The 14,621-nt window shown below is 35.5% G+C and overlaps 1 protein-coding gene across 2 annotated transcripts in view; it reads right to left on the bottom strand.

Annotated features, from left to right (window-relative positions):
* Positions 1–40: 40 nt before the first annotated feature.
* Positions 41–14,621, bottom strand: part of LOC114876801 — a 44,614-nt gene continuing 30,033 nt past the window's right edge. For both annotated transcript variants that reach the window (XM_029188633.2, XM_029188634.2), the window contains 2 exons: positions 5,905–5,942; positions 41–2,977 (listed from right to left, as the gene is read on the bottom strand). In XM_029188633.2, the coding sequence (XP_029044466.2) occupies positions 2,054–2,977; positions 5,905–5,942 (962 nt within the window). In that variant the 3' untranslated portion in view covers positions 41–2,053. The remainder of the gene's footprint in view (positions 2,978–5,904; positions 5,943–14,621) is intronic.

Raw genomic sequence — 14,621 nt, 5'->3', positions numbered from 1 at the left:
ACGAATTTTATAAAATTTCACACTTTTGTTATAGTGTTAAATAAATTATAGAAGATTTTTAGATCCGTGATTTATGAAAAATATATTTCATTTCGATAATTTGTCACGTCTCTTACAGAGAAGTGAACAGTACAAGACACGATCATTCCAGTGGGTTGTTATGATGAATCCTTATTTCTATTGATATGCTTAAAATAATCAACAACAATTATAATAACAATACGACACCTTTTCCCTCTATGAAACGCAGACTAAACTTTTGTTGTAATATCCATATAAAAGTTAGGGTTGTATTTTCACTTTAAAAAGTCTTTTGTAATAATCAAAATCCAAACGTTTCATAGTTAAAGAAGAAAGAAGAAAGTGTTCCAAAGGTGTTTTTATAAAATAATACTCACAAAGCTGAATAAAAGTGAAGTGTTTCATGAGAAAGCGTTGGTTTAATTGATGAAAAGAGATGAATAATTCTACTTTAAGCCGATAATGATTAATATAAATGAACAGTCTTCGTGAATTTAATGAACGTAGCCAGACATTCTGCACTTAAAAATATACTTATCTACGATTGATCTTGAGATACGTATCCATCGAAGAAACAAAGAGTAATATTTTTGTTACAAAGTCCTTCCAGTTTTATATTTGTAATGAATTTCTTTAGGTTTAATAAATATTTCGTACGAATCTTAATTGCAGTTTAATTAAATAAATTTCAAATTAGAGGTAAACAAAAGTTTGTTCTAAAGATAGTTAGAACATTGAGGAAAAAGAAATAATAAAATTTATTTCTTAAACTCAAAGCATTGGTGTCCATGACTTTTTTCTAATAACGATTAATAATAGAAAGTTCCTCAATGTTTCTTTAGTGGATAAATTCCTACATATTTAGACGCAGAAACGAGGTTCGCGAACGAATACTTAATCGAATGAAGACGCAATTGTTGATCCAGTTCCGCTTTAGCTAAAACACTAAAGAAAACACGATGCAGAGCAACGGAATTTATTTACAGAAGGCCCCGAAATCGAAGCTCTGCGATTTAATTCGCACCTGTTGATAACGCATCCAGCGAATTTCATGTTTTCACACTTGAAATAATCATAGCAACACGAGATCGCGTGCACCAGAGATTAACGTTAGTGTGTACGTACGAGAGTAACTCGTGCCAGATCGGGGCTTACTCATGCATAACGAAAGTGCACGGACAAGTGCATTCAATCAATTTGAAATGTGTTCGTGAATTGCTGATAAACGAGTTTGACATAATCGTCTGGAATCTTGATAATCATTTGAGTCTACACACGAAATGTCGCATGATCTACTGAATGATAACAGGAATTTGAAGGATTTTGGATTATCACTCGTTATTTTATTATTTGTTATCGATCCTTCTTCGACGAATCCAGCAGGGTAAAAAAATGCAGGTTTTGGAATCATTTGCATCATTAAAGGACAAACCTGCCACGAAAACCAGAACGTATGTTAAGTGCATTAATTGAGATATGTGAAAAAAACCCCAAAAAACTTATTTAGTACAATTTTGCATCAATTAAATTTATCTTGAAAATTTAGATTGACACATATAGAAACTCACTGACCCCCTGTTATATGCATAACTGAGTAAGTTGATAATTTTAATAATTAATAATTAGTAACCTGTGAATTTAGTAATTTGAATAATTTGTTAAACGAATTTAACGAATCCCCCTAATTAACAGTATTATCTCCTCCAAGTTCTGGACCCTAATTTTTCCAAGTAGGTGCAACATCCCCACTCTCCCTCTGATTCTCACCTAATTTACCAGAAAATATAATTGCCACAAGTTTCACGCTGGAATCTCCTGCAACGAAAGGATTAAACATTCAAAACCAAAATGAAGGAAACAAATTCAAACGACTTTTCCATAACAATTCCTTTCAGTTTTTGGCACAAGCTGCTGAAAAGCGGTGATCACACATTTCAGACTTCGATTCTGATCTCGTAGCCAGATTTCGTGTTTGAGAAAGGTCCCGAGGTTCGCGTTCGCACTACCATACAACTCGAATCTCATCGTGTGTTCAACTGAGTGCTAACAAAGGCTCCACCGTTATACGAGACCTCCTAACCTTATCCTCTTCGAACTGTTTCATCTTCATCAACTTCCTCTTTCCTTTACTCTGCTTCTTCCTTGGCACTTCTGTCGTGGTGACCACCTCAGTGTTCTGCTCTTCCTGTTCAAGCATCTTCAAAGTTTCAATAATATTTCTGGGCTCAGTGATACGCCCAGTGGCGCTTCCATTTTTGTTAGCATAAACAACAGACAAATGAGAGAAACTGGATTTTGGTGGGGCTGTAATGTCAGCAAAGTCCCGGAAGTTTGCGAAGAAATCACCCCCACGGATCGGTTGAGGTTTCGGGTTCCTGTAGTAATTAGCCCGACCACGATTTCCGCTATGATAGTAAGGACTGTAGAGACTGTCGTCCGTTGAGTACTCATCGGCATCTTTGTCTTCAGGGTAGTAAGTTCCACCTCGGATGACACCAAAGTTACCTGATCCTAAAATGGGATGATGGACGTCTTTGGAGGTCGCTGCTGCCGCTTGGTATCCGCTTCTGTCGCGTTGGAAGTATCCCAGGAATCTGTTAGGCCTGTACCTCTGTTGCTCTGTAAAAGGAACCCTGTGATTGGCGAACAGTTCCGCAAACGAGGGAAAGAAATTTTGACTCTCAGTTTCTAGGCTCTTATCCTCAGAATCCTGTGTCTGGCTCGTTTCTTTGGTGTTTTCTGCTTCCTGATCCTTGGAAGCTGGTTTCTCGGTAGTTGTATTGATCGCTGTGTCTATCTCTTCGTGTGATACGGGCGGTATTTCCTCGGTCGAGTTTTTAGGAGCGTCTTCTTCATCTTCTTGATGAGTTTCCATAGTCTCGGGTTCCATGTACATGTCTGAGTCGTCGGTGTCTTCGTATTCTTCGCCTACTTCAGAGGCTGATGCTACAGAGTCCTGGAACATAAAAAGAATTTTTGAAATTTCCGTTCCGTGCTTTTGAGTGACTTCAAAAATTCTATTTTTTTGAGTGACAGTATGTGTTTGTAAATCATTCAAATTATCATAGTTCCTTCACAATAAAACAAAGACTTGTGTCATTCTAATAGAGCAACAATTATCCCAGAAACATTGCTAATCGTTGTATTCATTGTTCTCCGGGCAAGTCATTAAAAGATGCCACGATGACGTATCCTGCAGCTCCTTTCGCGGAGCTCATTGACCGATCGTATAAAAGGCGAGGGTCTGTTACTAGGACAACTCCACCGTGTTCCCGCCTTGACATTTAAAACATCTTCGTGCTGACGACCGGCTGCAAAACTAGTTGCATGCAACGTGGATATGAAATGCACCTATATACGTGACGTTCAATATTATGCATGTGCACACTGTTATCTGCCGAGGAACGTGCACGTGCAGACACGAGCAGTGCTCACGGGAGTCGATCTTAAAAGTACCTTTCTATAAAACGAAGATACTTTTATATTTCCATTATTTATTAATTACATAAAATTTTTAATTTTTATCAAGTAGTTACAAAAAAAAATTCCTCGATGTTCTATTGGTGAATAGGTGGCTTAATACAAAGGATAATTGTTAGAATTAGTTGCAACACACCGGTGACACGCCTAGCATTGTTACCAATATGTCAGGTCAACTGCATCGCGTTTGTATTATAACTTTATCTGCCTACTCTGTATTCGTTTTACTTTTTCCTACCTCGATTATTTCAACCGATTCGTTTTTCGAGCTATGTATTCGACATTCGATTATTGGTGATTTAATGGGAGGCAAGGTATGCATGATTTTACGATTGTATGGTAATTCGACATTGCATACACGTGTTGCACTACGGTAGCGAATCACTGCACTTCGAGAAGAGGTAAATGCAAATTAAACATGTACCAAGTTAGTCGATGAAACTCTAGGATTAAAATGCTTCTTTTTATTCCTTTGACAAGATTGTTTTACCAAAGAATTTTAATGTCTAATGAATATGGAAATTTTATTTTATTAAGATTTAATTGGTGAACGATGTAAATGCCGGAATGAAGAAACATACATTTCTTGTTTCTATTGAAAATTTTTACTTCTGTCGCATACACCGTGTACCATTTCAACTCTTCAATTATAAACGAGAATTTATATTCTTCGCGTAAGTGATTCTTAGATACAGAAAGAAATATAAATCAATGAGACACGGGACATTTTCCGGCAAACGGGCTAACGTAAATGACCTATGACCACGTGTTACTTAGAAATTCATAGATAACAAATACCCTTTGCCCTCGTAAATGAAAGTGATGGATGAGATAGTGTAAACGGGTAATAAGAGATGAATATGGTTATGCTTGAACAATTCTGGTCATGTAAGAAAATGTCGTAGAAAATTGCTTGGATGCAACACCATGTTACCTGGTCCTTCAATTAATGTAATCGCGAGATAATTTTTGTGATAAAATCACTAAGAAATTTATTACAGCACAGCAGATGTTGTGTAATAATAGAGAGGGTGGATCAATTGATAAGATAGTGACTGAAATGAATTAATTTCAGAACAACAATAAATAGCAATTTACACAAGTTGCGAAAATAATATTATGGAAAAATATTCCTATAACACTTCATTAAAGAACACGTGCAATCAAGTTCTTCATATTCATACCAGAAGCCTTAATCAATAAACGTTCCATACATCTTTCTCCGATAAATCTCTTTTTGCATTTTTTCTTCTTTTTCTTCGTTTTTTCTAATCAAAATGCATTGAAAAGCAATGGAGTAATAAGTGAAAGGTTCGCGTTCGCTTGAACGAGATCAAAATCACAAGCTCTGCATCCTCGACGGCGATCACGGTGCAGGACACAAGAAGATGGATCGTTGCATCGAGTGACCGCAAAAGAAAGAAAAGAAGCTGTTATTAACAAACGATTACGGAGCGAATATTAATCATGCAGCTAGTTCACATAAGAGGTACAAACACGTCGATGATTATTATATTAAGTCAACGATTGTATGCTGAGAATCCAATTAGGTGCAATGCTCCATCTCGTTCCCCTTCGTTTTTGATATAACGTAATTAAGGAAGAGATCCTGAACATTCTGAAAAATTGAATAAAAACATTCGTGAATAATAACAGTTGGGATTATCATGAAATATACCCTAATCTTAGTTCATAAATTTACGAAATGGAAGGGTATGTTAAATAACTGGATTCCAACAAATTTCTTTTCGCCTTAATATGTAGATCGAATAACTGAACGATGGAATTTTAATTGAACCATGCAATCTAATATAAGAAACAACCACAAAATGCGGATTGCACATCTAGAAACGAAGGGTTCAGCTTATTAGAACTCAATCAATCATTATTGCAACGTGACCGTCATTTTGATCCAGAACGAAACCGAAACATCACAGGTCGATATCCCACGATCAGTTGTAGGAACAGATTTATTTGGCAATATAATAACGTAAAAATTCTTAAACTTTTATATTCCGAGACTCATTTTCGAAAAGGAGATGAAAATAGTCATTGCTCGGTGATTTTTAATTTAATTGATCCTAAATTGTTCAGAATAGAAAATTATTTTATATAATTTATGTAATTATAAACAAGACAGTCCCATACTTTTGACTGACAGTGTATGTTTAATTTAACTTCTTTAATGAGATTGGTATTTACAAATGGAATCATACATTTACTTTTCCTACATTCGAAACGGAGTAATATATCTTGAATGAAAATAAAGCTGCAAAACTTAACGGAATACGCTAATGTGAAATCATTTCGTACTTTACAAATTGCATCGAGCACATTTCCTGATATAAATCAACCTTTCAACCATAGAATCATTTATCTCTTTTATTTCTTGCTTTTTCTTACCTCGTGTTCAATTGCATCCTCCGGAACTGGCGCTCCATCTGAAACAAAAAATGAATCCTTGTAAATAATTCATTCATCACAAAATATTTTAACAATAAATCACTGCTACCTAACAGCAGAGAAGATTGCATTTATTTAAAAATGTTAGATACTCACAAAGCACAACTTCGGTAGAATACAGCAACGTACAGATTATTCATAGAATTAATGCTTCAAAGTATTTATTTTATTACATTTTTCCTGTAATAAAAGATACTAAAGTTGTCTGAACACTAAGAAATACAATGAACGTCCTTGTGTTTAATAAATGATAACGCAGGTCATAATCGATTTATCCTTTCGGTGCAATGACCAGAAAGAAAAATGGAAAGTGTTATATTTATTATAATTACATGGAAAGTGCACAGACTGGTGCACTTCTTTACCATATCCGGTTTTCAACACGCACCTGTTAATTATAGCTGATGTACCCAACACATACCCATATAATTTTCCATTTTTTAAATTCTCAAGGTGTGATCGATTCGTTTTATAAAATCAAAGTGAATTTCCAATCATTTGAACATAATTCAGCTTTAAGATAAGAAGAGACTATCATTATCGTTCATAGTAATTCATTAATAGGCGTAATCATGAAATTACTTATCGAATATGGGATAAATTGAATACTGGATTCGTCGTTGATAAATGATCATACCCTTCGTGTACCGTGCATATTACAACGTTTTTTGAAATTTTCAACTCACCGACAACGAAGCTGCTTGGTGAATGATAAATGCGACCGGGATCACGATCTACATAAACATGATCATTATTGATGCGTCGCGACGCGTTTTATACAGGCTTCATTGGTTCAAATTGCGATTGAAACAACGTTGTTTTAAATACTTAAACCCTGTATGTAAATTTATAAGGAATTATATTTCTATATTTTAACCCCCCTTAATGACATTTTACCTACTGGTTTTTTTTCTAGGAAATAGAATAATAAGATTACCAATTTTATTATAAGATTAATTAAGATTATTTTTTTATTTTTCCTATATGAAAATTTGAATGTTTAATTTTAATTTTAATACGTTCCTAGGTCTGGGTTACAATTGACTCAACTACTGTCTATTTTTCACAAACGAACCTGGGAAAATGGTTTGGTCTCAAGGCAATGGAAAAGACAAAAAAATTACATGGTGAATAGGAAATGCATGAGGTGATCTTAACTGAACGCCTTGTCTTTGAAACTGTAGCTGACAGGTGGAGCCAAGGGAACGACTGTGTAAGAACGTTTTAACTTTGAACACGTACCACGAAGATCTCCGGAGACGTAATGTACGTCGTTGCTAAACGTTTTGTGGCTTGTCATCGCAGTAATTGACTTTCTCTCCTGACAACGATGAAAGAAAACTGTCACTGCTGCACGCTCCAATGATCCCTGTTAATTAATCCTTTCTAACTTGTCTTAACTTTTCCAGTTAAACTTTCAGCGATGGCGTATTATTTGTTCTTCGTGGATGACAGTGAAAATTGTCCAAAGTATCTATACTTTATGCTCTGATAATTCTTCATATTTATGTGGTAATATTAAGAAGGTGCATTAATTAGGATATAATAAAATATGTAGGGAATAAGAGTATCTGTCACTGGATTATTCAGAATAAGATTTCTCAAATAAACTTGTCAAATTGTAAACTGTTAGACAGCATTTCACCACGACCATTTACGGCCACCGCAACGTAATGCGGCACCAGTCAGTAATTTGTTGAACCAATTCCGTGAAATTTCCGCAATTTATCGCGGTGCGTATCCTTGATTGCAACGAAAGATGTGTTGACAACCACCCGATTAAAAATAATCAAGGGTATTTAGCTACCTATCTAGACTCTAATATAAATAATATAAATAATCTGTAATTAATGCACCTTAATAAATCAATCGCATCGTCGACTTTTGGCATGATACATTATCCAAGGCCAAGGACATAGCAGCAGTCATACTGCCATAAATTTTCTACTGTTCAGATACCAATAAAGGACCTTATACACCTACAGCTGAGAAAATATATATCTGCTGTTGCTATCACAGTAACAAAATTAATGTCCAGTTCACCGAACAAAGACAGTTAAGGTGTTTGATTCATTACAGTCCACTGTGGTATAAAAATAAAAATCTTTAATTTTCCTATTCATATTGAGATTCATCTTCAAGGTGTTCGAATGATGCATACCTTACCATACACGATGACATAGATATCAGTCTTTTAAGCGCATCAATATACATGTTAGCTTTCTAAAGATGTGTTCGCCAGTTACATACGTCTTTAGCAAGGGAACAATCAGGCAGTCGATGTCGAAAGATACTCTTCGTGTCGTGTTCTTGAGTAACAACGTATGGCTGATGCGTCACATCTTCAACAACATATATTCTTCTTCCAGAACGCGACAATAGGCGGTTATCAAACGTTAATCTACCGCTTACGCGACCTCGTTATTCAATGATACTTTCTGATGTCAACAGGAATGAGGATGATCCACGAGGGAATTTGTTTTCAGTACCGCGCTTTCAACATTGTTCGCGCCATTGTTCCTGGCAAGAACCGGAGGTGACGTTTTGGTATTGTCTCTGTCTATGGTGGTGCACAGAGAGAAAAAAATTGGCGTCGCTCATCGTGCGATCATAATAACTTAATAAGATGGGATTTCTGACCCGGAAAGTTGCCATCCGCCTCATGGTTATTGTTTTATGTTCTCATAACTAATAATTCGAGAGAACCAAAAACTAAGAAACAAAATTATAAAGGAAGGAATATTAAAAAAATTAGTTTTAAGTACCCGAAGCCGGTACTGGTTAACACTTAGACTGTCACGGAGGTAATGACATCTAACTTTTTTTTCACTCATAATAAAACTCTTAAGATAAAATTGTCGACATAAGAAACTGAATCTTATGAATCTAGAAAAAGATTGCTTACACTGGCCGTGTAAACGCGACGTTGTGTTTTTTTTTTCTATTCTTTATTCTGGATTGCAACAAATCGTATCTCATGCCTTTCAAGAAGCTGTAGGACACGAATTCGTTTGACGGACGTGCGGTCGGCGACGAGAGGAAAATAAAAAGAAATTCTGATACATCGAGAAGACAGCATACCGTTTTCCGTTTCTAGACGGTCGGAACTGCTTTGAAATTGTAATACACCTAACGTACGACATAATCAAATCGCAAATCAGACCGGATTCTTACGACCGACGAGGAAGTGATTACCATCGTTCGAAGTACAAACCTCTATCGTTTCTTTTTTCCTCGCCCTGCGGGTCGCAATGAGAAAGGACCGTTCAGATATATTACGTGCCCACCGCGAAACGAGAGGAAATTTTGTGTCTGAACGATTGAAATCATAGTTCATCGCGCTTCCTACTTTCAATTCTTTTGGAAAAAATTCCCTGAAAGAGTAATCGTGTTTGCCATTACACAGCGATGTAACGAGATACCTATTTGAAAGACCTTCTTAAATGATATCTTGGTGATACCTTATCAGATGGTAAACGGCGAAGGGGACGTAATTGACCGTTAAGTATAACCGGACAGAGATATTCTTATCGCAAAATTAATTAACATATTAAATGCCGTGATGGATATTGAGGACTGACATTACAAATTTAATGCAGTATAATTTTTTTTCCCTAAATTAACAGGGAGGCATACATATTATTTTATACTTTTTCTATTTTAATCTATTTTAATTCTATTTTAAAATGGATGAGATTTAACAATACCAAGAGCCATCAATAAAAAAAGAGAAGGTTTACCGATGCGCAACATTAACAGGCCAAGCACGGTATCATGGGAATCACTTGGCAAGGAACGTGGGAGTTTGCGGCCACACCTTCATCGAGGAATCGTATTGAAAAGGATGTTTTACGAAGATACTATTCCAAAGGAAAGGCGAAGGTGAGTGCGGCAAAGAGGGAGAAAGAAGTCTCTCGTCCGTCGAAAATATCTGTCGAGAGTGAAAGCATCCGGCCTGCTATAACACAGGGACGGGCATCAGGGCTATCTCTTCGAGCAATGTGATACTTTATGATCCAAACAAATCAGATATTTGATTAAATTTTAGTAAGACAAAAATACAAGAAAGCACTAATCTATCCTCCCCATAAACTTTTTGTTTGTGTAATATTATTTATAAAAATTAGAAAATAAAGGAATAGAAATTTTACAATTGAAACCTTAAGGAAAAAATTTTTTCAGTAATTTCCAGGATGTCTTATAATTTCGGTCAACATCAGAATATGTCACTATAATTTTACCCTGACACACGTCCCTGTCAGCTGGAGTCATCTCCAGTATGTTACATGAGGTAGCGATCGTCTCCTAGGGATCGTGACGACTTAAACTTTCGTTTAATTCATCACGGCGTGCGCACAGGTCCAATCAAGAACTTTCTCTCGAAGGGAAAAATCCAGTCGATCGTACTTCGCCTCTTTCACTCGCCACTTCTTCTCTCTGTTATTCGTTGCTTTCATCCGGAAATAACTGGGAAACGATCCTACGGCGTTATTAACGATACCCGGAGAGGCGGAAAATATAGCGTTAGTGGCGAACGAAGTATCTCTCTTGTCACGAAACTGTTGCCAATTAAATGGCAAAAACTATCGGAAACACCGCCTTTGATTCGGGTTAATTCGACCACATTAGAAAAATAATGGTTTCGCGAAATTGACAACTGTAACTAATGATTAAAGAAATTGTTTATTTAGTAGAGAAAGTTACTTGTGATTAATCATCCTTGTTACTGGTGAATGTAAAACTGTTTTTACTTGAATGTACTAAAATATGCAGAATATTTTTAATTTAATTACAAGTGTAATAAGAAAAGATCTTAATAATGTTAAAAAATCTTTTTAATAATTAATCAACTTTAAATACTTTACTAAAATTAAATACTTTAATTTTTAATTGTATTAAGTTAAAATTCCTTGTATGTAAATAATATCATGTTCTTGTAGTCCGAAAAAAGAATATGAACGTCACACTTTCTAATTACCTGCCTACCGGCTTTCTCGGTATGTTTGTATCTCCGATCTGATAAATCGAACAGATTACATCGAAGCTCGTACCCTCATAATTCTTCAAGGGGTAACATCGCTATAGTTATCTAAGATCGGATGCACCCGACTTCCGTATCCTTACATGGAAAGTGAATCTCGACCGATATGTTGAATAAACGACCGACAAAATTTGCGATCAAGATTTGCCGGATACACGAATTGATTTGCAAGTATATAAATAAATTGGCTAACACATTGAGGAAACAGAGTGTCTAATGAGAAATATTTAGGTCTTGGTTTACAGTTAATATGCTGGATATTTCAATTAATATTTCCGATATTTATAAATAATGCTTTTTTAAAATTTCATTTAGAAGATAAGTGAAATGTGTATTTAATATATTTAGAAATGAATACTCTTGTTAAAGTTCAACTTATTCAGTATTTTGTAAATAAATTCTGCTTCTAATTATTCTAATGGTATTTACAATACAAATTGATGTTACGCAACGAAACAAGAGATTTTATATTTAATACTTATAACTTATGCAATAGCGTAACATCTAATAGGCGTGTAATTTTCAAGAATATGTATTACAGATAATTGTACATCAACACAGATCTCCGTAATAATATTTCCAGGTGGATCATCATTTGTATAATGGAACAGTAATTACGAAGAATTATCCAGGACGAAGAAAAACGTGAATGATTCGTGCGATCTCGTTCGTTACCTAATGACCCCATCGAAAAGATTGACTTAGAATAGACACTCTGCCACGGAAACACACGGTTGTTTCGTATTTTTTATAAGAAAATTGTGAAATACGAGAATCCGACGACACTTTCTCTTTAATTAAAAAGCAAACACCTCGTTAGACGAGCTACTAATCGCCTTTCCATACTTTACTGAAAATTTACGAAGGAACATGATCGTCAACTATCATCCTATCAAAGGAAACGCCTTTTTAAACGATTATCATCGATTTTGATAACAATCTTTGTCGGTATTACCTGTTAATGTGCATCATTATGGAGTTAATTAAATATTAGATAACTAGACCAGAACTAAGTACATTTCATTTTTATCAATCGTTATATAAGCAACGAAAGTGTCGGATATTGGTGATTTAAACTGTCAAATGTTTGAAGAAATTGCTGTTTAATAAGCTTTCTCGTAAAATACACATTAATGTAAAATCTGGTCTATAAGTTGATAATATGCATGTAAATTGCTTCATTAAATTAATTTTCCAGGTGTAATAATGACACACAAAGTATTTCTAACACCCCTTTCATTTCTATGGCTTATCAATTTATGTCATAAAATTAAAGTAACAAAAAATGTTATTCAAAAAATAGTAATTAATGATTTGTTTGAAAAGAAATTTTCAATTTTCGGAGGGTAGTAAAATGAAATCTTTAAAAAAAAAATTAATTATACTAAAAGAAGAATTCAACAATATACATATAGTCCTAGCTGAAATATAGTGCAAAAAATTAACCCCGAGGGTCTGACACGTGTTTTCCAATGTCTATTTCACCCCTCTATTCAAGCAACTCTTCCGGACCAGCCTCTGGCAATTTCAATATAAAAATATGTAACACCACTTATAAAAGTGAAACGGCATCAGTTCCTTTTCCATGGACTCGTATCGGTTAACCACCATTAACGCTAAATTTATTCTATAGACGATGGATTTCAGATCAGGTACCCGTAGACTACCGCAATTTATCACCGAACAGAGACTGGTTGGCGCTCGTAAAGATCGGTTCGATACAAAGCATCGCCGCAAGTACACACGATCGGTATAATTTCCTTAGAGAACAGTAGAATCCTACAAGAGTCATGATGTTCGTATGACTTTCTCTCCCCGTCGTCACGAGATTGGCTTCCTGGTTACGGACGACCGGGTTATGACGGACGTATCGAGTTCGATAACGAACATCCTCCTTCTTCTAAATACTTGAGCTAATTTTTATTTTTATTTAGAATGTTTGAACTAAGGGAGCAGTATATAATTTTATTGCAGTAGATATGTTGAAAATTTGTAATGGACATTAAATAAGAACGATTAATCGATAAAAAGAAGCAATAGGATGAGTTAACTCTAGTAATGAGCTCGAAGAACACGGCAAATAGTAATTCACTTCACTACTTCATTATTCATCATTTTAGATCATCTGTTATGCTCGAGTAGCTTGGCTAAGCTTTGATCCGACAGATGCCGATGGTAATCCGAAATGAAAAATGAAAAACTGGTATTTAGCATCAAGGAAATAGCATCCTTGTTACCGTTCTGTTCCTGTATAGGTGCAGCGAGGATCTAGAGCGTCACGATCATCCGTGCAAGGACGTTTTGATCATTAACATTCTCTGGAAACCAATTACTCTTGTGTATGTATTGATTTTTCTCACGCTGATCCTCGCTTGAACTGTAATTATATGCAAGACTGCTGAGTGTCAGAAAATAGAACGATGTAGGATATTTTGCCAAGATTACATTAGTTAATTAAAAACTTTTTATTATTCTTTTTCTAGAACATCACAGAATCTTTGAATGCAATTTTTTATTCTATTTTTGCAAAATTATTAATTAAAAAAATCCCCTATTGTAATGCAAATTCTAAGGCTGATCGATAATTGAATGACCAAACATTCCCCTTGTTAGTAGCCGAGTTAAAAGAAATAAAATTGAAACACTGTTCAACGTCAACTCTGTCGACTTCTTTTTTCGATATCACCGCATGATATGAAATACCGTTCTTATTTATGACACGCATTTCCATATCGATACAAAATACACGACCAACAATGCTACATCGATTTATTTATGACTTCTCAACGCGCAATTCTGATTTATAACAAGCACGTGTCCTGTCTTACAACAGTGGATGAAAAGAGTAACAGATACATCTCGTTCACGAACACAATGTTCGTCAGATTTCTTTCCAATCTGTCGGGCACCTCGGGTGTCCGATGTTTCTCGAATAATTATTTGCGATTAATGCAACGCACGTGTTTAACGGTAGCGAAACGATCTAGTTATTTGTCATGCCTGCCGGCTTTATTGTAACAACCTGTATCCGACTTGAGCCTCGACCGTAGGAGCCGACGACCTGAGGGCGGATACTGGTTTCCTGATTAGAAGTTCAATGGTCAACTCGTTATCCCCTTCACTACTGACTGGAATTTTTTTTTAATATTATTGAATATATTTTCAATTATAAAACCACAATTTATGCACTAATTTGTGTCTATATCTGGGCAGTCCCCAGAGGTCCCTCGTGTTACAGTCTTTAAAAGTTTGTATTAATTATGTTAATTTTATTGATCATTTGCAAAGAACATCCGCTGTCTTAAGTAGTAAATGTTCAGCCTGCTACAGATTTTAATCGTTCAAACGCAACAGTGCAACACGAAACAACCACTCTGTTGCAACGTGCATTGCTTCATCATCTGCTGTCATAAGGTAAAATAATTTATGCCTTACATTTAGTTTTTTCCTGTACGAAACGTTACACGTCAATCGAGTAACTCATTAAAACGCGACTGCGCGAGCATCGAAAAGAAATGCGACACGTTCCTCCGTGTCAACAAGTGGGTGTAACTGACAAACAACGTTATCCATTCGAGTTGAATGATTGGCGTAGGTGGCTTATTGTGGCTACCTG

Source organism: Osmia bicornis, chromosome 9 (assembly GCF_907164935.1).
Source record: "Osmia bicornis bicornis chromosome 9, iOsmBic2.1, whole genome shotgun sequence".
In the NCBI taxonomy this organism is placed as follows: Eukaryota; Metazoa; Arthropoda; class Insecta; order Hymenoptera; family Megachilidae; genus Osmia; species Osmia bicornis.
The sequence above is the reverse complement of the archived record's forward strand: the minus strand, read 5'-3'. Positions and strand labels throughout refer to the sequence as shown.